We start from the raw sequence: 22,971 nt of genomic DNA, 5'->3' as shown, positions 1-22,971 counted from the left end.
ACCCTAATGTGCTATGCATGGTATAGAACATGTGAGTGTCCCCAAATTGCAAACTGCTAGAGGTATTTGCTGAGGCCTTAACACTGCCAGTTCCTTAGAATCAAGGACTCTCTTATTCATCTTTGCTTTTTCCTCCACCTTTCGCTACTCAGGTGACACACTTCACCTATAATGAGTATTCACTTTCTATTTGTGTACTGTGTTGTTTGGCAAGCTGGTTCTTAATGCTTACTTAGTGCAGTTTAGACAGTTTATAAAGTAATGCTGTATATTAAGTAGTGACAGACATTTTGAGTTCTGGAACCAGGGCCATGATCACGAGATAGAAAACAAGAAAACAAAGGAGTTTGTTTGTCCTGGGTTTGCAAACCTTCATTGGACAGTTTTCTGGGTCAGCTTCTCTTTGACATGGCTTTTCTTCTCCATCTGCTCTCTTGTCTTCTTTGGAACCTGGAGGTGTTTGCAGTATACCACCATGGTGTTTCGGGGTTTCCACACTAGCTTCCCCTCCCAAGTGCTGTGTATGCAACCACTCTTTACTTCCTAATGCCTACAGAATTCCAGTCCCATCAGCCTTTCCTCTCAGCTAGTATAGGAGAAAGATTACAGTCTGTAACATAAAACTTGAAATTTAAAACTTAAGAACTCCCAATTTAGAGATATCTCCCCATTATAAAACAAAATAAAGACCTTGGACAAGAGTGGGTCTCCTATAGATCTCAGCTTGCAGGAAATTTGCCATTATGGCTAATTTTCCTAAGTCATCTCTTTCTCCCATAGTGTCTTCCTTGTCATTTAACAGTTTATGAAAACTCCCATAGTTTTGTGACACTTCTCACAGCAGGGAATAATGCTCTCTATATGTGGAGGAGGGTAGCGATGGAGGGTAAAAGCAAAGGTATGTGTTTGGGACTGGAAGAGTGGACAAGTAGGTTTTGGGAGGGGCATGTTGGGCTGGCTAACTGCATAGTCTCTGTGAGGAAGTGCATGCTTAAAAGTAATTTATGACCTGGACTTTTACACTTGAGACTTATTACAGTAGAGTCAGATTATTGTTGTAAAATATTTACCTTTGCTGATATTATAAGAACAAATCCTTATTGTTCAAAAGTAGTTTTCACTGATCTTCTTATAGTTGATAGAAGATCTTCAAAGAATGGCTATGTGTTCTAGTTTTCTACAGAGTGAAATATCTAATTAATTAAGCTTAAGGAAGAATAAGACATTTTAGAATCATTGAGATGGCTAAGTGGAGGCCCACATGGTGAAAGGAAAGAACCAACAGTTGCAGGTTATTTTCTGACTTTCACATGAGTGCTGTGGCCCAGGTACACTCCTCCACACACAAAATTATAACCAAACAAACACAATCCAGTGTCTTAAAAATAAGAACGTTTAATATGCAGCTGGATTATTGAATTCATTATAATACACGTAGCCACATTTCACATCACAGATCTTTACACTTTCCTGTCCATATTTTCCAGGGCCATGTATTTAAGGAGCTACATTAGCATTTAAACTTGTCCTTGGTATTTTTAAATGATGTCTTTATAGCAGTTGCTACCTACAGACACAGACTTCATTGATGGCATTTTGAAATCAGAGGCTCTTATAAGAGTTCACAATGGTCAGGATATGGTTTCTAAACCACCTACTCAGATCAGAATACAGCTAAGACGGAGAACACTTCTAATGTTTTCATTCCTGGGAAGTTTTTATTTCTTTATAAACCTTGGGACTATGGGATACTAATTTGGTCCTGTGTCAAATGTCAAAGATCTCAAACAATTGAGGACACACTGCAGTGAGTCAGGATGCTGAATTCTTATTTCTGTATGTTCGAAATGATAGTCATGCATCAGATCATCAAGCCTACTTAATGATGGTCAGCATCATTGTCGTCAGCTGTAGTTTCTTAGCTTAAGGGGCAATGACTCACTTTCAGGACCAGTCTTTGCCTTACGTCCCTGCTCCTTTCTTGCGCATCCTCTTTTAATGTGTACTTCTCTTTGTTTTCACTGCTGTCATGAATGCTGACATGAGTGGAAATGCTATGCCAGGTAATGTCAGCGCTGGTCAGATACATAGATCTTTACCTCCTCCTTTCTCAGGACACCGAGAGTGAGAGATAACAACAACGTAAAGTTTCTTCCTTATGAAGCCAGATCCTAATCTTAAACTTGACTGATGTATGTTGCAAATTATTTGTTATCCTAAGTTACATGTTACTAGAAGTCAAGACAGCATGCGTTACATAAAAATTATATATTCTGCTTTTTAATGTGTGTTTTTAGCAGGGAAATCTATGAAGTTGTAAAATATCTTTATAAGTTATATGAAATTGTAATATCTCTAAAAGTTATGTACTTAACTTTTACCCCAAACCCTAATGAGTACATGTACCATGGCTGCTTTCAGCTGCCGTCAGTATACATGTAAAGCTCGGTTATTATCTGTGATTTGTCTGTTTTCTCATAGTTCTTCCTTACCCTTTCCTATCTGCATAGCCTTAGTAACTAGACGGTCTCTAAGTCACAATGAGCAAATATACTTCAGTTTTTTTTTCTGACATAAAAAGCAATTTACCTATTTGTTTTAATATAGATTTATCAGTATATGTATTTCTGATATCTTTAAAAACTTAAAAGAAAATCTTATGTGTATAAGTGTTTTACCTGCATCTATGTATATGCACTATGTGTGCCTGATGCCAAGAAGGCCAGGAGTAGGCATTGGATCCCCTAGAACTAGTTACGGGCAGTTGTGAGCCTCCATTTGGTACTGGGAGCTGACATTGGTTCTTAGCTGCTGAGCCGTCTCCTCAGCCTTGCGCGTGTGTAGCATCTGTAGAGCAGAGCGACAAGGCCCTAAAGAGCAAACACAGCTGCGTGAGAATGACAGGAGAGGTGGCTTCGGTACTCCCTCTGTGGTCTCCTCACTGGCCGCATGCATGCCATTCACTCGCCTGCTCCTTCACTACTTCCTCTGCCCGAAGCTCTCCCTTCTGGCCTGACTTAGTTTCTAAAATTAGAGGCAGCATTTCGCTCTTTTTTATATTGCCATTACTTATCATGACACTTGTATCCAGCCTGATATTATTTGAGCATACATTTGGAGTGTTGTCTGATCATAAAGGCTGGAGAAGGTCTACAGGCACTCTCTCTGGCCCCATTGTCTCCTGGCAATCACAGTTGTCTTCAGACCTCTTGTGAAACAACATTGTCAAAATAGGTTCATGTGTCACTGTGGCACAGTTAGGAGTAACTGGAAGCAGTGCAGACCTGTTGGCAGCAAGGTGTGGAGAGGATTTAGGTCCTGAGGCCTAGCACCCGCGTGTCGGAGCAGGAAGAAAGCAGAGCATGTGCTGTCCTGTGGTTGCAGGAGCATCAGAGTCACAGTGTCAAGGGGCTGGAAGCTTGGTGTGTAACACATCTTAATGTACTGAGGTTGGTTACAGCATTTCCTCCAAGAACTACAAGACCACTGTAGAAGGAGCCGAGTCACCACCCATCCCCATGCCAGGCTGCCTTGCAAAGAAGATGAAGGAGCCTCATGCTCATTTCATCTGTGCTTCAAGTGAAGGGGGGAGGGTGTCTCTGCGACCACCATGGCCAGCAGAGTAACCATCATTGGCAAGCAAAAGGAAGTTCAGTTCAACATGACTACGTAGCTGGTATGGGTTCAAAAGTTTGGAGTCTGACCCTAAGTAGTTTATTTTAGACATACTTAAGCACAGCACAATTTGGTGAAAAATTTTCCTGGTGATAACTCAGTCCCACATGCACAATAAAGCTTAAGACATGACTACATCAAAACTCACTGTAAAGTACATGTGACGCCTTTCAGGAATATGGGTTGTGTAGGTTGACAAGCTCATGACAGAGGTCTAGAGGAGGGTCTAGTGTGGTCTTGGCCACAAGGAGAGCACAGTCAGCAGGCTCCTGGCCTGCTGAGGGGATGACAGGTTATGCATCCCTCCCTTTAGAGGAACAACCCTGGCTCCCTAGTGCCTGTTGCCAAAGGAATGCATCCTGGGAATCAGGGCCATTGTGTGGCATCCTGAGAAGCTTTATGGGAAAGTTTGAGTTGTAGACTTTTCATATTCATACTTACATTTTAAATAATTAACTGTGACTGTTGGAGGACATAATTGAGTGGCTTCCTGTGCACAGGTGCTGTTCAGAGGCTGTTCTGATGCAGCCTAGAAGCCATGGGAGCTGTCACATGTTCATCTATTGGGCCAGCGAGGTTGCAGTTTGTCTATAATATCATGTACTTTTATTAATTTTTATCTTCCCTTGGATTTTTTTATTTTTCAAAGTTTATGCGCATTCATCTTTTGCTAAAGGATTTGATGTCATCTTTTAAAATGATTTTACTTGTACAGTATTTCAGCAAGTGCAATGTAGTTCTTTATGTTAGGTGTATTTTTATATTTATAATTATTTATGTTAAATTTCTAGAAAGAAACACCAAGTTAAAGACTATTAATATGTTTAAAGTTTTTGGAAGATATTACTATATGTTTTTCTAGAAAGGTTTAAAAGCTTCATAATTACCAACATTTGCAAACCTATTTCTATAAGCCTGTGGGAATTATTATTTTTTTAGCATCTTGGGCTTAGTTGATGTCTCCCGTTGACATTACACATATTTTTCTGTATGCATTAAATTATTATTATTATTTTTTTTGCTTTATACATTTTTTTTTCTGGCACAGGGTTTCTCTGTGTAGCCTTGGCTGTCCTGGACTCTCTTTGTAGACCAGGCTGGCCTCGAACTCACAGTGATCCACCTGCCTCTGCCTCCTGTGTGCTGGGATTAAAGGTGTGTGCCACCATTCCTGGCTTACTTTACACATTTTTATGATTCTAAATTTTCCTTTTCAAACATTCAACTATTATATATCAAAAATACTTTTTTTCATATGCATGCCATATTATCACCAGGTCCTTTAACCATTAATTATTTTTGTCTAGATATTATTTTTATTTTTATGTAATCCTGTTTTCTTTTGCAAAATTATTAATTACCAAAATTGTCTGTTGTTCTTTACCCTATAAAATACTTTTATTACAAGACTTCCTATGATTTTATTTGACATCTTATTCTCAAATAATTTAAACAGATTTTTGGACTTTTTGAACTCATTAAAAAACTTAATGTTGTTAGAACCTTAAGCAGTCCCACAAATTAGACATGGAGCATTTGGATGTAGAGCTGTTGACTGCATCACATGACACATGATATACATGTGAAATGGTAGTTTAGTTCTCCCTCTCAGAATGCAGTGAAATTGATCAGAACCAGACAGTCCGTAGTGTCGTGGGACCTGGTGGACCTATGTCTGGTCTGTGAAAGTGCATTACTGGATCTCACAGTTATATAATTTGGAAATGAAACATGTATCAAAGACATAATGTGAATTTTAAAAAGTAAAGGACTTGGGTAGAAAATACACCCACCCCACCCACACAATTATTTTTGTATGTTAATGGAAACCAAGTTTTGTTTAGGAAGACACACACACCCATATCTGGAGCAACATACAATAATTAAAGCAAGATTTCTTTGCATTGTTGAGCAGTGTTGTGTCTCTGCCTGGGAGGACATTTATCTAAAGTTCCCTTAAATAGCATATCACTGCAATTATTGTTTACTGAGATGGCTCCCTCTCACCTACGAGTCACCTCAACTCTCGCTTCCCAGCACACCTGTCACCTTTTAAAGGAAGTAACAAGTCAGGGTTCTTTTATTAAGTTTTATTTCAGTGGTTTAGCGGTTTTCTATTACTGAGCTGTAATCTGCTGGCAGTGAGTTTGCTTTTGCTTTTGAAGCTGTCCTTTAAAAGACGTGGACAAGGTAAATCTGTGCGGTTGTTGTGTTGGTTATTCTGGATACCGTTGAAACTTCATTGACCATTATATGCTCATATAACTTGGGAGGAAAGAGTGTGATGTGTTAATTCCTTTGAATTACATTAAAATAGAACTCATAAACACTTTTATTGCTATCTTTAATTTATCTGGCATTATAAACGTGACTCTATAGGAACTATATAACATTTTGTGATACATCTCATTTTACTAATACTAATATACATGGGCTTTCACCTTTAAACAGACTTAAATTGATGTGTCTTAGAATTGTTGTAGGCCAAGCTGGTGGTGCAAGCTCCTTTCCTGGGTCATGGGTGAATTTGTCCATGGTTGTTCACATTATCACACAGATTGGCAGCATGTGTTGATACCTTGTAAACTGACTTTAATTGCTACTTAAGATGCCATTCTAGCTGTTGTCAAAACTGAGGTAAAACTGTTTGCCAAGGTGAATAGGTGTGTGTAACAGCAACCAAGCAGAATGAGTGCCAGTGGCTCAGAAGAAACTTGAGGCACGATAGTAAATGTCTCTTGCCAGGTATCCCTACTGCTCTTGGTGGTCCAGAGCGGGAAGACGGTAGACAGTAGGGTGACTGAGTCCTGGTTTTAGCTTCTTTTATCATCATGAGATTTGCTTTATAAAATGACAGCATAATGAGCGGGAAGAGTAGGAGCTAGGCATTAGAAGACAGACTGCCAGTTTCACTGAGCTACCAACATGGCCAAGTCTTGGCCCATACATCTTGTCATGTTCAAATGAGCAGCATGGGTACTCTCATAAAGATCGCTGATACAGCTTAGTACCGTGGAACGGTGTGATTTGCCTGAGCAACATTTAGTAAGTAGAAGTGCTCAGCAGACAGAAGGCCAGCCGCTGACCTGAGTGACTGGTGGAACTGGATGTAGGTGGATATCTAGCGACTTTATTAAAGCCTTAGTTAAGTCTGTTCTCAGGTCTTTGGGGTTTATGTGTGTATGCACATACTAGGGAAGTGCTCTACCACTAAGCTGCATTTCCAACCAGCGGCTACTGTGAGTAAAGTTGTTTTCCTTCTTAGAAAATGTATTATGTGTACAGCGATGGTGGTGCACGCCTTTAGTCCAGTACTCAGGAGGCTGATTAGTACTTTATGATGGTACAGTACAGGACCTCAGTTTGTCATCCTATAAGCCCATATGTTGGGAGACTGAAAGTAGGATTTAAATGAAATATTAAATATCAGATTTTAAAAGAAAACTACTTATTTTTCATTTTAAAAATTATCACCAGCCAGGTGTGGTGACGTATGCCTTTAATTCCAGCACTCCAGAGGCAGAGGCTGACAGATCACTGTGAGTTCCAGATCAGCCTGGTTTACAAAATGAGTCCAGGACAGCCAACACTAAACAGAGAAACCCTGTTTCAAAAAACAAAAAACAAACAAAACATAAAAATAAAAATTTTAGTCTTTGCTGGACATGGTGGCACACATTTTTAATCCTAGCACTCAGGAGGCAGAGGGAGATGGATTTCTGTGAGTTCAAAGCCAGCCAGGGCTACACAGAACCTTGTCTCAAAAACAAAACAAAGCAAATTATAACTTTTATTGAATTTGTTCTTTGACAGTGTCATACATGTATAAAGTACATTCTGGTTACTAAAAACCTCTCTGGGCTGGAGAGCTGGCTCAGAGGGTAAGAGCACTGGCTGCTCTTCCAAAGGCCTGAGTTCAGTTCCCAGCACCACATGGTGGCTCACAACTGTCTGTGACTCTAGTTCCAGGGACTCTAACATGCCTGGACACACACTTACGAGCAGAACACCAATGTACATAAAATAAAATCCAAAACAAAACAAACCAAACAAACAAAAAAACCCTCTCTACCTCCCCACAGTTCCCTTTCAAACATTCATGTCTTTTTTCCTTTTTTTTTTTTTTTAACCTCACTAGGTTTAAACTAATATCATCTGTTTGACCATGATTTTGGAACTTAGTACACAGTGAAAAATAGTTACTGTTCCTCCTCCAGAATTCATCAGTAGCCAATACTTCAACAGGGAGGAGGAGGAGGGGCATGTGCACTCTCTCCCTCATCTGTGCTAGAATTCTGACAGGCCCAGTTTTCTGAGGGCTGCTGCAGGTCCCACAGATGCTGTGTAGTCTTACCTGCCCTGCCGAGACGGCACATCACAGCCCTTCTCCCTATATTCCTTTTACATTCTTTCCTTCCTATCTTCTACAGCATCCTTGAGCCTTAGAGGTAGAAGTATAAATGACCTGTTTAGGACTGCGCACTTGACTGTCACTTGTTCTCTGTATCTTGAGCAATTGTGTGTCTGCATTTGCTGCCATTTGTTGCATAGAAAATCTGGGAGTGAGTAGCATTTGTGTATGGTTATAAACATAAATATTTAGAAGGTAGTTTAGCATTTTGTGACAGGTTAGCTCATCAGCAGTCACTAAGTTCATTGCTAGAGCCCAAGATAATAAAAGTATGGTACATAATACAGAGTGAAATTTTGTTCAGCTATAAAGAAAAATGAAATTATGAAATTTGCAGGTAAATTAGTACAGAGGGTCACAGATGGCCAGAATACAAAAAAAAAAAAAAAAAAAAAAAAAAAAAAAAAAAAAAGAGTAACTGTGACATGCTCATCACTAAATGGATGTATGACACATCTCCCCCACACTTGACTCAGGGCGTGTTGTAGACGAAGGCAGTGCTGATTTGACTCAGTGTCTTTGGCAAGAGGTACGAAGTTGAAAGGGCGACCAGGAAAGCGAGGTTCAGGAGGAGCTGGAGAGAGTGGAGGGTTGATATTATTATTAAAAACAAACCCCAAAACCACTGGATACATGTATGAAATTCTCAAAGAATTAATTTAAAATAGAAGAATATCAACCTAAAAATGCATTTGACAGGATACATACCAATCATAAAAAATACACACTGTTATGTAGTAGATACATGTCAAAAATGCTATGTAAAACAGGAATAAAAGCTACCCAAAATTTGCGGGTAAATAGGTGGAAACTATTTATAAACAAACAAACAAACAAACAAACAAAAAAACCAATAACACAAAAAATAAAATCAACCCAGACTCGGAAGGGCAGATGCTGCATGTTCTGTCTCTCATGCATCCCAGCTTCAAATCGGTAGGTTTGTGTTTAACCTGGAGCATCTGTGTAAGGAAGCTCAAGAGTCTGTTTGGGTGGAGGCTGCCTTAAGGGGGGGGAGGATAGCCAAACAGATGATGTGACATCAGATGAGGAATTTGAGGAGGAGGGTGGAAAGCAGGAATAGGGCATGGGGGAAGAAAGGGAACAGGCTTGACCAAAAGCAAGCATGAAAAACCCATATGAAACTTAGTACTTTGAAAGCCAATTAAAAAAATGTCAGTTGAGAGAGTTAGAAGGGAGATATCCTGGATGTCTAGGTACTGTTGCTTCTAAAAGCCCAAGGTTATTAAAAACCCCAGGGCTAGGTGTGAGAGCCCTTCTTATGAGCTGTTTGCCAGGGAAGTCCTCAGGGGTACCCAAAAGACCAGAAGCTCTTGCCACTGTTTTTGGTTGCCCACTAGAGCTAGTTGATAAAACCCAATGGAGAGGGTACTGCACACTTTGGTTGTGATGTAGAGAACCCAAGCTGGCACTGAGCTGGAAGTTCTCTTTTGGCTAGCTATCGTTGTGCCAGAAGGTGCTATGTAGGTTGCTAGAGGAGAGAGCCAGAGATGGTCCCTACCTAGCTGTGACCTGGACAGTCCACAGTGTCAGTCATCCAGCCAGATGGGCCTAACTGTGCGATCGTGGCATGACGGCTGCAGGTGAGATCAGCTGTCCTCTCTTGGATTTGAGGCCTGTTCCATAAGAGGGGATTCATACCTGATCCGTAAACACAATCAGAAACAGTGGCTGAGGTGGTTTTACACATTCAGTGGTGATTATGAATGACTTCCTCCAAGTTCTTTTGAAGAAAAAATTTTTTTCTGACTTAGATATACATGTAGTTACTGAGTTTTGTTTCCTTAGAAACAGCTACCAGACCTTTAAGTTTAATAATTCTCTTTACTTAGAATTTCATGTTCTTTATTCAATTTCTCTGAAGGTGACAAACTTGGTTTATTTATTGTTTTTGCCTTTAAGCAATTAAAAAAACTTTGTTATAAATTTAATTGTTTAATTGAACTTAATTGTATTATCCTAATCTACAGTTTAATTGCTACTTTACAGCTTCTAGAGTTGGTAGAAGTTAAATTAAAGTTTGGAATAAAAGTTTGTGTATTCAGTAGTTAATTTAAAATACTCTTTCCATAATAAGAGGAATAATGCTATTATTGTTAAAGAATTGTGTTTATTTCCTGAAGAAAGTAGAGCTACAAACATTCATAGCATATAAAAATAATCTAGTGTGCCTATGAACTATGGAGGACAGGATGTATATACAATTTTAATTACTATTTCTGCTGTTATATGAATTATTTATTTTCTTCCTGTGCAACATGAAAAATATTAATTTCTGAACTTGTGATAATCCATGTCTTTAAAGAGAATTTAACATATGGGAAGGTCTCCAAAATTTCCTGTTGGGGAAAGCCTGGGCAACCTGTGATTGAGCTGAAGACTGGAGTATCTGGAGTTCTTGAATTATTACTTGTTTCTATTTGGATGTTTATTTTACATCGAGAATTTTCATAGTCATAAGTATGTAGACAACTATTCTTAATTATGAAGAGGTCCAATAATTTATTTTGTATGTTTTCTGAATACAGCGCTGAAAGAGAACAGCTCAGAGGTTGTGCAGCCGTTCCTGATGGGCTGTGGGACCAAGGAGCCAAAGATCACTCAGCTGTGCCTGGCCGCCATTCAGAGACTCATGTCACACGAAGTGGTGTCTGAGGTAGTATGGAGACTTGATCTCAGTTGCTTATTAAGAGTTGCATCAGTTGCCGGGCATGGTGGCGCACGCCTTTAATCTCAGCACTCGGGAGGCAGAGGCAGGTGGATCTCTGTGAGTTCGAGGCCAGCCTGGTCTTCAAAGCGAGTTCAGGACAGCCAGGACTACACAGAGAACCCTGTCTCGAAGAAAAGAAAAAAAAAAAAAAGAAAGAAAGAAAGAAAGAAAGAAAGAAAGAAAGAAAGAAAACTAGAAAACTACAAGAGTTCATTGGTAGCTGATTTCCTGGGGGAGATTAAAGCATATCTGATATTTACTATGGAGCAGTTTTATGAATGCTAAAATAAAAATAAATAAAATAAAGCTGGTATTAAAGATTAAATATGTTTATTGAGTTACTTGTAATTTGAGAAGGCATAGTTCAGTAGTACAGGGGCTAATTTTAGAATAAGTGACTTTTCTGTGTCCTAGAATAGTTATTTAATATAATTCATATTTTAAAATGTAGATTATCTGACTTGATAGCTGCTCATTAATGTAAGTATTTTGTTTGTATCTAACTTGATGATGGAAAGTGAGAAAGAAAGAAATACTACTGTGACTATCCACCATCTCTCAGGCTTGAACTGATTTTGTGTGCCATCTTCTGATTCGCAGACTGCTGCTGGAAACATAATTAACATGCTTTGGCAGCTAATGGAAAACAGCCTTGAAGAACTTAAGCTGCTTCAAACAGTTCTTGTTCTTTTAACAACCAACACAGTAGTTCATGACGAGGCACTGTCCAAGGTAGGAAACGTACTTAATTGGTGTTTATAAATGCTTCAAGGTAGTGTTTGAATGAGCTGATACAAGATCTAAGCCTAGTGCCATTGGCATGAAGAGCAGCTCACGCCTCTGCAGTGAGTGTGAACAGTGTGGGTTGGGCCCTCGAAATTAGAGGCCAGCATGTTGGCTGCTTAGCTAGCCTTTGGCTGCTGCTAAGCTTAGTTACTTAGGAGCTGGTGGGCGGAAGAAGAGAGAAACTGAGGGGCAGGGCAGGGAAGGAGGAGGAAGGGAAGTGCCTTGGATCGCACTGGCTTGCTATTGCTATTTCTCTGTAATTACTCACAGGTCCCCCTGTTTTAAAGCTACATGTATGCATTGTGTAAATAAACTGTCTCTTAAGTGGCCAAAAACTTTCTTGAGCATTTACATCAGATGAGGTCTCATAGCTAGTTTTTATTTCTTCCCTTCTCAGACCTTCTTTGGAATATTAACAGCTGTTCTGTTATATAGTTTTTAAAATCTTGAAATATTTCTGTAGAACAGAAAGCAACATAAAACAGTCTTCAGCTCGTGTTTTGTCCTTTCTCTGAGGAGTGTGTTTGAACTAGACTGTTTGAAAATATTTATTTATTTTTATGCATATGAGTGCTCTGTTTGCATGTACACCTATATGCAAGAAGAGGGCATCCAATCACATTATAAATGTTTGTGAGCCACCATGAGGTTGCTGGGAATTGAATTCAGAACCTCTAGAAGAGCAGGCAGTGCTCTTAACCACTGAGCCACATCTCCAGCCCGTTTGTTTGTTTTTTGAGACAAAGTCTCACTGTGCAGCCTTGGTTGTCTTGGAACTTGCTCTGTAGACCAGGCTGGCCTCAAACTTACAGAGGCCTGCTTGCCTCTGCCTTTCCAGTGCTGGGATTAAAGGTGTACAACACCATGCCCAACTTTGTTTTGGACTCTCAGTAGTTTCATGATAATTTTCGTGCTTTTAAGAGTCGGTAGTTTATAAAAGAGAGACGTCAGAGCCTAATTATGCATAGGCTCTCAAGTGGGTTTGTATGTTCATCTTTTTTAGATATTAGTTTGGTGTTCTTAGGGCATAATGAGAATAAACTCAACTCCAGCTATTCCGTTCGTCTAGGCTCCTGTCTTCTAAGTAGAGTGCTTTTTATACACTTTTCTCTCTGTACAGTTCAGTTTGGTTTCTTGCTATCAAATTATTCTTTTAATAAACATATTAAAGTGTATACAATGTTATCAATTGACATACTAAAGGAAGAAGAACTGGAGCTTGGGAGATGGCTGCCACATAAGCGTGGGGCATGGCTGCATCTTTACCGTGGAAAAGGGTAGTCCCAAGGGTGTGGTGGCTCCTCAGTCGGTGTGGAAACAGGCGGGAGACCTCCTGTCCTGACCAGGCTCCCGTTGCTAGGATCAACCCCATGACTAAAGCAGCTTGGGGAAGAAAGGCTTTATTTCAGCTGACAGGTTATACGCCATCAAGGAAGCGTAAGGCTGGAACTGAACAGCTCATGGAGGAATGCTGTTCACTGGCTTGCTACTCATCTACAGTGAGCGGGGCCCTACGCAACCATTAGTGGAGAAGGTGCCCCACAGACATGCCCACAGGCCAGTAATGGAGGCAGTCCCTCATCTGAGGCCCACTCTGTCTAGGTTGCTCTAGCTGGCGTTGAATGTAAAACACTAACCAGGGTACTGAGGGTCACTGGTAAGCCAGTCTAGACTGTGGGCGAGGTCCAGCGAGAGACCTTTCATACACCATGCGCACTGTACACCTGAACTCAAACCCTCATGCGCACTGTACACCTGAACTCAAACCCTCACATGTGTGCACGTGCACACAGGGAGGCAGAGGCAGGCCAGCCTGGTCTACAGAGTGAGGTCCAGGACAGCCAGGACGACATAGAGAAAGCCTGTCTGGGAAAACAAACAAACAAAAATCATACTAGTTACTTTTGTGGAGGACCTCGGTTTGGTGTCCAGCATTCCCTCTGGCTTCCTCAGCTACCAGGTATGCAGGCAGTGTACTTACATGGAGGCAAAGCACTCAAACATAAAGTGAAAAACAAATCTTTAAAAAATTTTTGATATAAGGTGATAAGGCACAGAATTTTGTTTTTTCTAAGAGTGATAAGCTTTTAAACTATTAAACTTTTAGAAGATCTTTGTGATATTGTTGTATGCACCCATTTCATAGAGTTTGAAATTCATAGTCCATGAACCATGAAATAAGTCACAGGGTGGAGGAAAACAGTCACAGGTGTCTTACCAAGGACTCACATGCTCTCCTAAAGAACCCTTAAAAGCATTTTCTAGAACAAAATAACTGAATGAAGCATTGACAAATGACTTCTAAAGACACTTCATGAAGCAAGGTGCTCAGTGACAAGCACATGCAGGGGAAGAGGTCCCCTCACCTTTGTGTTTTGCTAGTGAAATGAGAACTAAAATCATACAGTGTTGTCATTATATCCATCAGGACAGTTAAACTTTATAAATGCCACCAATCCAGATATTGCTAAGGATGGAATAGTTCTGAAATCACACACACAGAATTATAAAATTGTAAGCCTACTTTGGGAAACAGGCAATATTACCCGTGGCCTTGCCATGCCATTCCTAGGTGTTGATTCAGTATAAAGAAATGCTTGTCTTCATAGAGACTTACATTTGCGTGTTCATAGCAACCATATTCAGAGTAGCACCAAACTGAGAACTGTCCACATGTCCGTCTGCAGACAAATGGTTAAGCATAGCCATGCTACGGAACCTCCTCAGTAATAAAAAGGGAGCTCACACTGATCCACAGGGCAGCGCACACCTTCCATGAATAGGATTCCCCGTGAGAGAAGCCAGACACAAACCATAATGAGTGACTCTTTATATAAGATTGTGGAAAATGCTGAGTGGCCAGTAGTGGGGGAAAATCAGTTATCCATGGCTCAGGGAGAGGAAGAAATGGACTGCAGAGACATGCAAGGAAATGTTAGGGGTGATAGGCATGTGCACCATGTCTGTGTGCATATGGATCAGGCAGAACTCACAGAAGCATATTCCTTTAAGGAATACAACTTAGTATATAGAATTTCTCTTAATAATAAAGTTGCCTTTTCAAAGAGAAAAATGTGGCAGTCATCCTTTTAATAATAATATCCTTCTGTTTTTATGTTTCCAATTTACATAGGACTTACCTAAAGACTTAGTGCTATAATAAATATGAATACTTGCTATTTCTAATGCAGGTCATTCTGGGAAAATAAAACACGACACTGTTATGTACATTACGTGAACAGCATTTGGGAAGACACGTTTCAAGCTATTTTAGCTGGTTGAGACTGGATTATCTTGAAATCTGAGAGCTTTCATAGTTTTATTTTATAAAAAGGTGGCACTGTGTACGTCTGAAACAAGTCATTTTGCCTGCGGTTCCATCTGCTAGGCTAACGTCCGTGCTCTCAGTTTCACTTCACGCTGTAGGGCTCTTTTCCAGGCCATCGTCCTCTGTTTCCGACTCCACTTCACTAAGGACAATATCACAAACAATACGGCTGCGGCCACGGTGCGACAGGTCGTGACTGTTGTCTTCGAGAGGATGGTGGCTGAGGATGAACGACACAGAGGTAACGTGATGACAGCTGCTTCCTTTTTGTTTGTGAGTGGGTTCTTATATATAAGACTCAGTGCGCATTCATTTTTAGCTTTACCTTCTGAACTAGGAATCCCCAAAAGCTAGAAAGGTTTTACTGTTATGTTCCTTTGGATATTGGTGCACAGTGTAATCCCAACCTCAACAGGATCATACGCTTGAGGCCAGCAAGATAAGTCTCAAAAACACTCACAGAAATACCTGAAAACGCGCGCGCGCGCGCACACACACACACATGCACGCACGCACGCACGCATATATGCTTCTGTGTATGGATGCACTTGTGTTTATATGTGTGTTAAGCTCCTTTACTCTTTTGTTAACTTGGCAAACTTCCTGAGGGTGATCTCGGTGTCTTGTCAGAGGGGCTGCGGTGTATCCTGGCAGGAAGTCGCCGTGGCAGGTGTGGAGGTGGCTGGTCCCATTGCATGTGCTCAGGAAGCAGAATCAGGGTCCCAGCTTTCTGTAAATGTGCCACAGCTCACGTTTGTGGTCAGGTCACATGGCACGTTAGACACCCCTGCTCCCCATAGGCATAGCCAGGAGCCTGTTTCCCTGGGATTCCAGCTAGATGGTGTCAAGTTAGCACTCAATAGTAACCATAACAGGTATAATGTGTGTGTGTGTACATCCACATGTAACACACACACACACACACACACACACACACACACACACACATTACTGTATGGCATTTAAAAATTGATGGTCTTTTAAAAATAAATTCTTTAGCTGGGCATGGTGTACATGCCCGTAATCCAAGGAAGCAGAAGCAGGTGGGACTCTGTGAGTTCAAGGACAGTCAGAGCTGTGTACAGAGAGCCCTGGCTCAAAAAGCCAACTACGTTAATATGGACTTCACTATTTTATTACCCTGAGTAGATTCCCCCTTGAAGATGATAAGTTCACATTTTAACAAGATATTTGTATTGCATTATTTTATACAAGCATATTCTATGAATTTTGTGGTGTTCTTTTATCTGCATAGTTTACATTTTAATCGTGGGATTGATTATATTGTGTGGCCGTCCTCTAGTTCAGTGACAAGCTCCTGCTACACATGGTTCTTAGAATACTAGACTATGGGTACATTAAAAAAAATGAATTTTAAGCAGAGTGTATGGTTTGTTAAAGGTCATTCTGAGTTCCATTCCCGGCCTGTTTTGATTACAGATATAGAACCTCCAGTAGTGATCCAAGGGAACAGTAACAGAAGATCTGTCAGTACCCTGAGACCTTGCGCTAAAGACGCATATATGCTCTTCCAGGTATTTTAGTAATTTGTGTTAAAACATGTAGTTTTGTGCAGGTATTTTTATTTTAGAATGTATGTCTGTAAATGTGAAAATTAAAAGTATTATTAATATATCAGTATTAAAAGTATTATATTAAAGTAGTTCTAAAAGATTGAAGAGAGGCTTCTGCATCTACTGTGTACTTGACTAGCTTAATAAAATGTTGTGACTCAGTTTAAGGAAGAGAAATTAAACTCAGAATTTAAAAAATAGGTAGATTAGGGGTGACTAATCTATAAAAACATTACTTTAATAAGAAAAGTTTAAGTAATAGATTTGCTCTTTATTTAATGTAATCTGATACACTGCTTCTTACATCAGTTGGCATGACTAAGTCATTTTAAGTACAGTAAGATTAAAACTTTATTCTTAAAGTAACACTAATACTTGTCTATATCTGCATGCTTCTTTTGAGGTTTACTAAAATCTAAAATTTGAATTACTGATGGTTAACTTTTAAGAAAAAGAGGTTTATTTTGTTTTAGTTTTGTAAGCTGTGAGTTGTGGAAAGCATATTTTATTATAACTGGTGACTTTATTTTTTGATTGTTTCCCAGGACCTTTGTCAGTTGGTTAATGCTGACGCCCCTTATTGGCTTGTAGGCATGACGGAGATGACTAGGACATTTGGCCTTGAGTTGCTAGAGTCAGTCCTCAATGATTTTCCACAAGTGTTTTTACAAGTAAGCAATTTGATATTGTCTTGTTACAAAATTAGTGTTTTTCACAGATATTTGTCAAGAAATCAAAATGTGTTTTACATATGCAACTGCCTCTGTCTCCTGAGTACTGGGGTTATGGGCATAAAAAAGCCATTGTTCTAATTTTGATTTAGTGTTTTCCTTCTTTCTTTTTCTCTTTCTTTCTTTCTTTCTTCCTTTCTTCCTTCCTTCCTTTCTTTTTATTACCCCCAACATTTAAAAATTTCATTATTAGAATAAATCTTTTTTGTTTTGTTTTGTTTTTTGAGACAGGGTTTCTCTGTGTAGCCTTGGCTGTTCTGGACTTGCTTTGTAGACCAAGCTGGTCTCGAACTCACAGCGATCTGCCTGCCTCTGCCTCCTGAGTGCTGTAGAATAAATCTTAGAAACTTATTTAGGCAGATATCCCCAAGCCTTGGAGTAAAAATAAGTGGTTCCTTTTTCTTTTTTCAACATTCATGATTGTTTTACCAACATGTGTGTCTATGTACCACATGCATGCAGTGTCAGTGGACAGCAGACAAGGGCATTTGATCTCCTGGAACTGGAGTTACAGATGGTAGTGACTACCATGTGAGTCATAGGACTAAAACCTGGGCTCTCTGGAAGAGCAGCTGGTAGGTGCTCTTAACCACTGAGCCATCTCTCCAGCACCAGAAATAGGCCATTTCTTAATAGAACCCATGAAAGTTATTATTATTTCAGAGTCATGTATTTCAAGTTCTCAAAGACAGCAACTGCCAACACAGATTACTACTATAGTCAGCAAAACTAATTGAAAGAAAAAGAAAACCCTTCTGTTATTAAAAACTAAAGGAATTCATGACCACTAAGCCAGCACTACAGAAGATACTTGAAGTAATCCTTCAGACTGAAGAAAAGATACACATTTTCATAAGACTATAAAATAATCATGCCCAAATGTGGAACAAAGAGTATTTCAAATATTTCAAATATTCAAATATTTCAAAATCAGTAGGAATTAATGTGTGCCTTTCATTAAGAACTCTGAATAGTAATGGTCTCAATTCTGTAATAAAAAATAGCACGAACCACGAGATTGAATTTAAGCCAGATTTTGGAAAGACAGATACCAAGTTTCCTTCATTTGTTGTCTGTAGGTTTTCATAGTCACTTAAAACTGTGTAAATACTAAATGAAGGTAGAAGCTGTCCAGGGGAGAAAGAGGACAGTCGGACGGTGTGGGGAGAGTGTGCTCTGTGTGTCTCTATGTACTTGTATATTGTGGTTAATTTAGAAGTATGACCTAATGAATGTTTATTATGAGACTATAATTACTACGGTGGTACTTTCTAACGAGCTATCAATCAATAAAAACACAGACACCTGTTGTATTTTAAAATAGCCTTGCTGTACCTGGGGCAGGGCAGATAATAATCCACTAAACTACCTTTCAGTCACTTTGCCCCAATCCCATGCCATCTGCTTCTGATAATTTCTATGGAGCTTCCTCCCATCCATAATCCCAAATCCTTGCTAATGTTCTTCATCTGGGCCCAATCCTCCATCCACACTGGCCATGTGCTGCTTACTCCACCTAACCTGTGATGGTACAGCCTCCTCCCTCCTCCTCCTCCTCTCCTCCCTCTTCCCAACATCCTCTTATGCTCTCTGCCAGTCTCCCTTCCCAAGATCCTCTCTGTCCCAAAAGCCCAGGAACCTTATCCACACCTATCCCATTTGCCCTGCACACTTGTGTTGGCTTTTTATTAGTTAAATAGGAATACGTTTATAGGCAGGGTTACACTTTTGGGTACATGAATCTGCTCATTTGGGCAGCAACCAGACCAACTCCAAGAGTGCCTTATATAAAACATGGAATACTCGTATCATAAATACAGTGAAAGCTTTCAAAACTGTACTTAAATATAGTTTTCATTTTGGCAGTAAAAGAAACAGACACAAATCTACTTTCAGCTCACTCTCAGTATGCATGGAAAGAATCAACACGCACATTAAGCATACGTGAAAAAGCACAAGAACGTGCACCAGAAGGCGGCATGGTTCTCAGCTTCCCTCCTGGGAGTGAAGCGAGGAAGGCTGCTCCGGACTTTCCTGTTTTCATTTGTTTGCTTTTAATAGATATTACTGAGCAAATTAACTACCTGTGACTTGCTTTATATTTCTGCAAGATTAAAGGTTTAAGTTGGATGGTTTTTATGGTTCTTTAATGGTTTTAATGAAATCTGGATGATTAAAATAGTAAAATACATTGAAGTTGATTATTAACTGCAGGCTACCATTACTAATGTTGAGACTACTTTTCACTGATGCTCAGGGGAAATTAACAGGCCAAGGGAGCTTTTCACCTGACTTGCAGAGACTTTAAGAGAAATTGTAGGGTTATTTACAGAATTCTCCAGCATGTAAAGTAGTTATTTATCCTTATTTCTTGCTGGATGTTTTGTCATCTCTGTTGGACCAATCAAATAGATATGTTAGTCTTTAAATCATCTTTATGTGAGTAGAAATATTTTTGAAAAATAATGTCAAATAATCATGTTTTTATTTCTATTATTTTAAATGCCTTATATTCTTGTCTTCTTAGTAATGAACACTAATAATTGTAAAATCATGTATGTTCTCTATTTAAAAATCTAAATTAATTTTTTAACTTTTTGAAATATTTCCAGTTTGTGTTTAGTCCATTTAAGAATAGTACAGATTTTAAATCTGTGTGTAAATTATACAAAGGCCTTATGAGACCACACTACTTCCTGCTGGCTCACTGGTGACTGTGAAGCATGTCACAGCACCTTACGCAGCCTTGGAGCATCTCATAGCACCTTACGCAGCCTTGGAGCATCTCACAGCACCTTACGCAGCCTTGGAGCATCTCACAGCACCTTACGCAGCCTTGGAGCATGTCACAGCACCTTACGCAGCCTTGGAGCATCTCATAGCACCTTACGTAGCCTTGGAGCATGTCACAGCACCTTACGCAGCCTTGGAGCATGTCACAGCACCTTACGCAGCCTTGGAGCATGTCACAGCACCTTACGCAGCCTTGGAGCATGTCACAGCACCTTACGCAGCCTTGGAGCATGTCACAGCACCTTACGTAGCCTTGGAGCATGTCACAGCACCTTACGCAGCCTTGGAGCATGTCACAGCACCTTACGCAGCCTTGGAGCATCTCATAGCACCTTACGCAGCCTTGGAGCATGTCACAGCACCTTACGCAGCCTTGGAGCATGTCACAGCACCTTACACAGCCTTGGAGCATCTCACAGCACCTTACGCAGCCTTGGAGCATCTCACAGCACCTTACGCAGCCTTGGAGCATCTCACAGCACCTTACGCAGCCTTGGAGCATCTCACAGCACCTTACGCAGCCTTGGAGCATCTCACAGCACCTTATGCAGCCTTGGGCAGTCTGAAGAGATCAGTTAGATGGGAGTGACAGTGGAGAGTAGCCCCACTTTAGTGACAGCTCGTGGCTTAGTCTGCACTGAAAGATCAACTTCACATGTACTTTACTATTTTAATCATTCATATTTCATACGGCCATGGTTCTATTAGGAAGAACTATCTATAATCTTTAGGAAACAAACAAAAATCAATGAATATGGGAAAGAGATTTGTAAGGAAAGAGAGGAGAGAAATAAGATAAAGTAGAGAGAGAAACCAGAATGCATTATATCCATTATAAAATTGTCAGAGGACAAAGCTTTTTAGGAAAAATGCAACCATATTAGATTATTCATGATAATCTAATTTTTAGAAGTATCACTACAAGCTAATTAAATTTCTTTTTTTCCTTTGCAAATAGCATCAAGAATTCAGCTTCCTCCTCAAAGAAAGAGTATGTCCTCTTGTGATCAAGCTCTTTTCTCCGAATATAAAGTTCAGACAAGGTTCCAATACTTCCTCCTCTCCAGCACCAGTTGAAAAACCGTATTTTCCTATTTGCATGCGTTTGCTGAGAGTGGTGTCTGTTCTGATCAAGCAGTTTTACAGTCTTTTGGTAAGTGATAATTTCCTGGCATGTTTTTAAATACAGTTGCATGCTCTGTGTGTGTGTGTGTGTGTGTGTGTGTGTGTGTGTGTGTGTGTGTGTGTGTGTGTTGTTTCTCTGACAGAATGCATTACCTAATGACTTAAGGAGGGAGGACTTACTCTTGGGCTAATGGTTTTAAAGGTTTGGTCATCCACCAGCCGACTGTATTACCTGGGGCCTGCCTTAGGCAGAAGCATCATTGCTGTGGGGGATGAAAATGCTGCTCACCTTACTGCAGCTAAGAAGCAGACTGATCATGCCTATGGCGTCAGGCTCCTCCATCGCCCCCCACCCCCTTTTATTCCACTGGGTTCCCAGCTTTTGTTGGAGGTGTCACCCACATGCAAGGGGAACTCTCCTTCTTACTTAAGTAGTCCTGTGTGAGAATACCCTCGTAGATGTACCCAAACGTGTACCCCATGAATGCCCTAACTTAATCTAGTTAACAGTGGAAATTAAGCATCAGATTGTTTTTAAATAAAGAAGATAATGTATATATGTTAGGATATAATATGTATGTGTGTATAGCGTGCATCGTTTAATTGTGTGTGGCAGTGAAGATGCACTGATGCTAGTACGGTTCAACTGTTTCCATGATTCCTGCGAAGGCATTCACTGTTCTATTTCTATTGCCTTTGTACCGTCAGACCAAATGTTATTACACTGAAACCAGCAAGTTATGATAATATTGTTATGAGAATATGTTTGCCCTCACACTCCCATACATGATCTCAGGGAACTCCAAGGTGTTTAACAACCTCATTGAGAGCCATTACCCTTGAGAGTCATGCCCTCTGTTCTCTAGCTCCTCTTTCCACATCGATCAGAGGTGAGGGTGAGTGATTGTCAGAGTCATCTGTTCGCATACCTAGGCTGAATAGAAGTAGTTAAGGTGTCATGCACACAGCCTGAGATCCGTAGTTAAGACATACTTTTCTCTTCTCTTTTGTTCTTTGAGACAGGTCTTGCTGTTGTAGCCCATGAGTCTACGGGGGAGCGGGGAGGGGGAAGTATGCCTATTCAAACCCCCACAACAACAAACTGCATCGGCATTTTAGCAGCCATTGAATATACATGCTGAAGGGTTGTCCATTCATTGTCAGCAGGATGTAGGACCAGAGATGACAAGATGGTGTGCCATGTTTTCTAAAATAAGGGTCAGGGATTAACTGTGTTAGCAGGTCATTAGTGTTGCTGGTACATAGTTAGAGCGAAGCTGTAGTTGTCTTCAGTTAACTCTTATGTTTTACTCGTTCTCCAGTTTATTCCAGTTACTGTTAAGATGATCTGACATTTCTTTCCGACTTGAAGAAATGTGTAAAATCCTGTTCCTTTAGGTAACCGAGTGTGAGATCTTTCTGTCACTTCTGGTGAAGTTTCTGGATGCAGATAAGCCACAGTGGCTCCGTGCTGTTGCAGTGGAATCGATCCACAGGCTCTGTGTGCAGCCGCAGTTGTTAAGGTAAGGTTGCAGCAGCATCCGCTAGGGAGATGGCCTGGTAGCCTCATGTTGAGGTAGGGAGAGCTGAGGGCCTACTTGTAAGAAGTTGTGTGTTTATGTGTATGACGTTACTAGTGGACTCTTGGGAAGAACTGGGAGAGATCAAGCATGTGGGTGGCAATTGCTGTCACTTACTAAGCAAATAAAGCCACCACTTTTCTTTCTTTTCTTTTTAATTTTGTTTTGTTTTGTTCTTGAATCTAAACCTTTGCCTCTATCCCAAATTAGAGAAACCACTCAGGTGTGGTGAGTGAC

General features: G+C 40.2%; 1 protein-coding gene across 4 annotated transcripts in view; it reads left to right on the top strand.

Annotated features, from left to right (window-relative positions):
• MON2 (MON2 homolog, regulator of endosome-to-Golgi trafficking) overlaps positions 1–22,971 on the top strand; it is a 69,426-nt gene that overhangs the window by 8,358 nt on the left and 38,097 nt on the right. For 2 of the 4 annotated variants that reach the window (XM_084759000.1, XM_084758999.1), the window contains exons 3-10: positions 2,028–2,063; positions 10,636–10,763; positions 11,418–11,549; positions 15,043–15,172; positions 16,372–16,466; positions 17,051–17,176; positions 20,988–21,182; positions 22,553–22,677. In XM_084759000.1, coding sequence (XP_084615126.1) covers positions 2,028–2,063; positions 10,636–10,763; positions 11,418–11,549; positions 15,043–15,172; positions 16,372–16,466; positions 17,051–17,176; positions 20,988–21,182; positions 22,553–22,677 — 967 coding nt within the window. The remainder of the gene's footprint in view (positions 1–2,027; positions 2,064–10,635; positions 10,764–11,417; positions 11,550–15,042; positions 15,173–16,371; positions 16,467–17,050; positions 17,177–20,987; positions 21,183–22,552; positions 22,678–22,971) is intronic. The other 2 variants (XM_084759002.1, XM_084759001.1) reach the window with 1 other exon arrangement.

The sequence above is a fragment of the Acomys minous genome (genome assembly GCF_964271855.1).
Source record: "Acomys minous genome assembly, chromosome: 15".
NCBI lineage: Eukaryota > Metazoa > Chordata > Mammalia > Rodentia > Muridae > Acomys > Acomys minous.
This window is presented reverse-complemented; position numbering and strand designations above follow the sequence as displayed.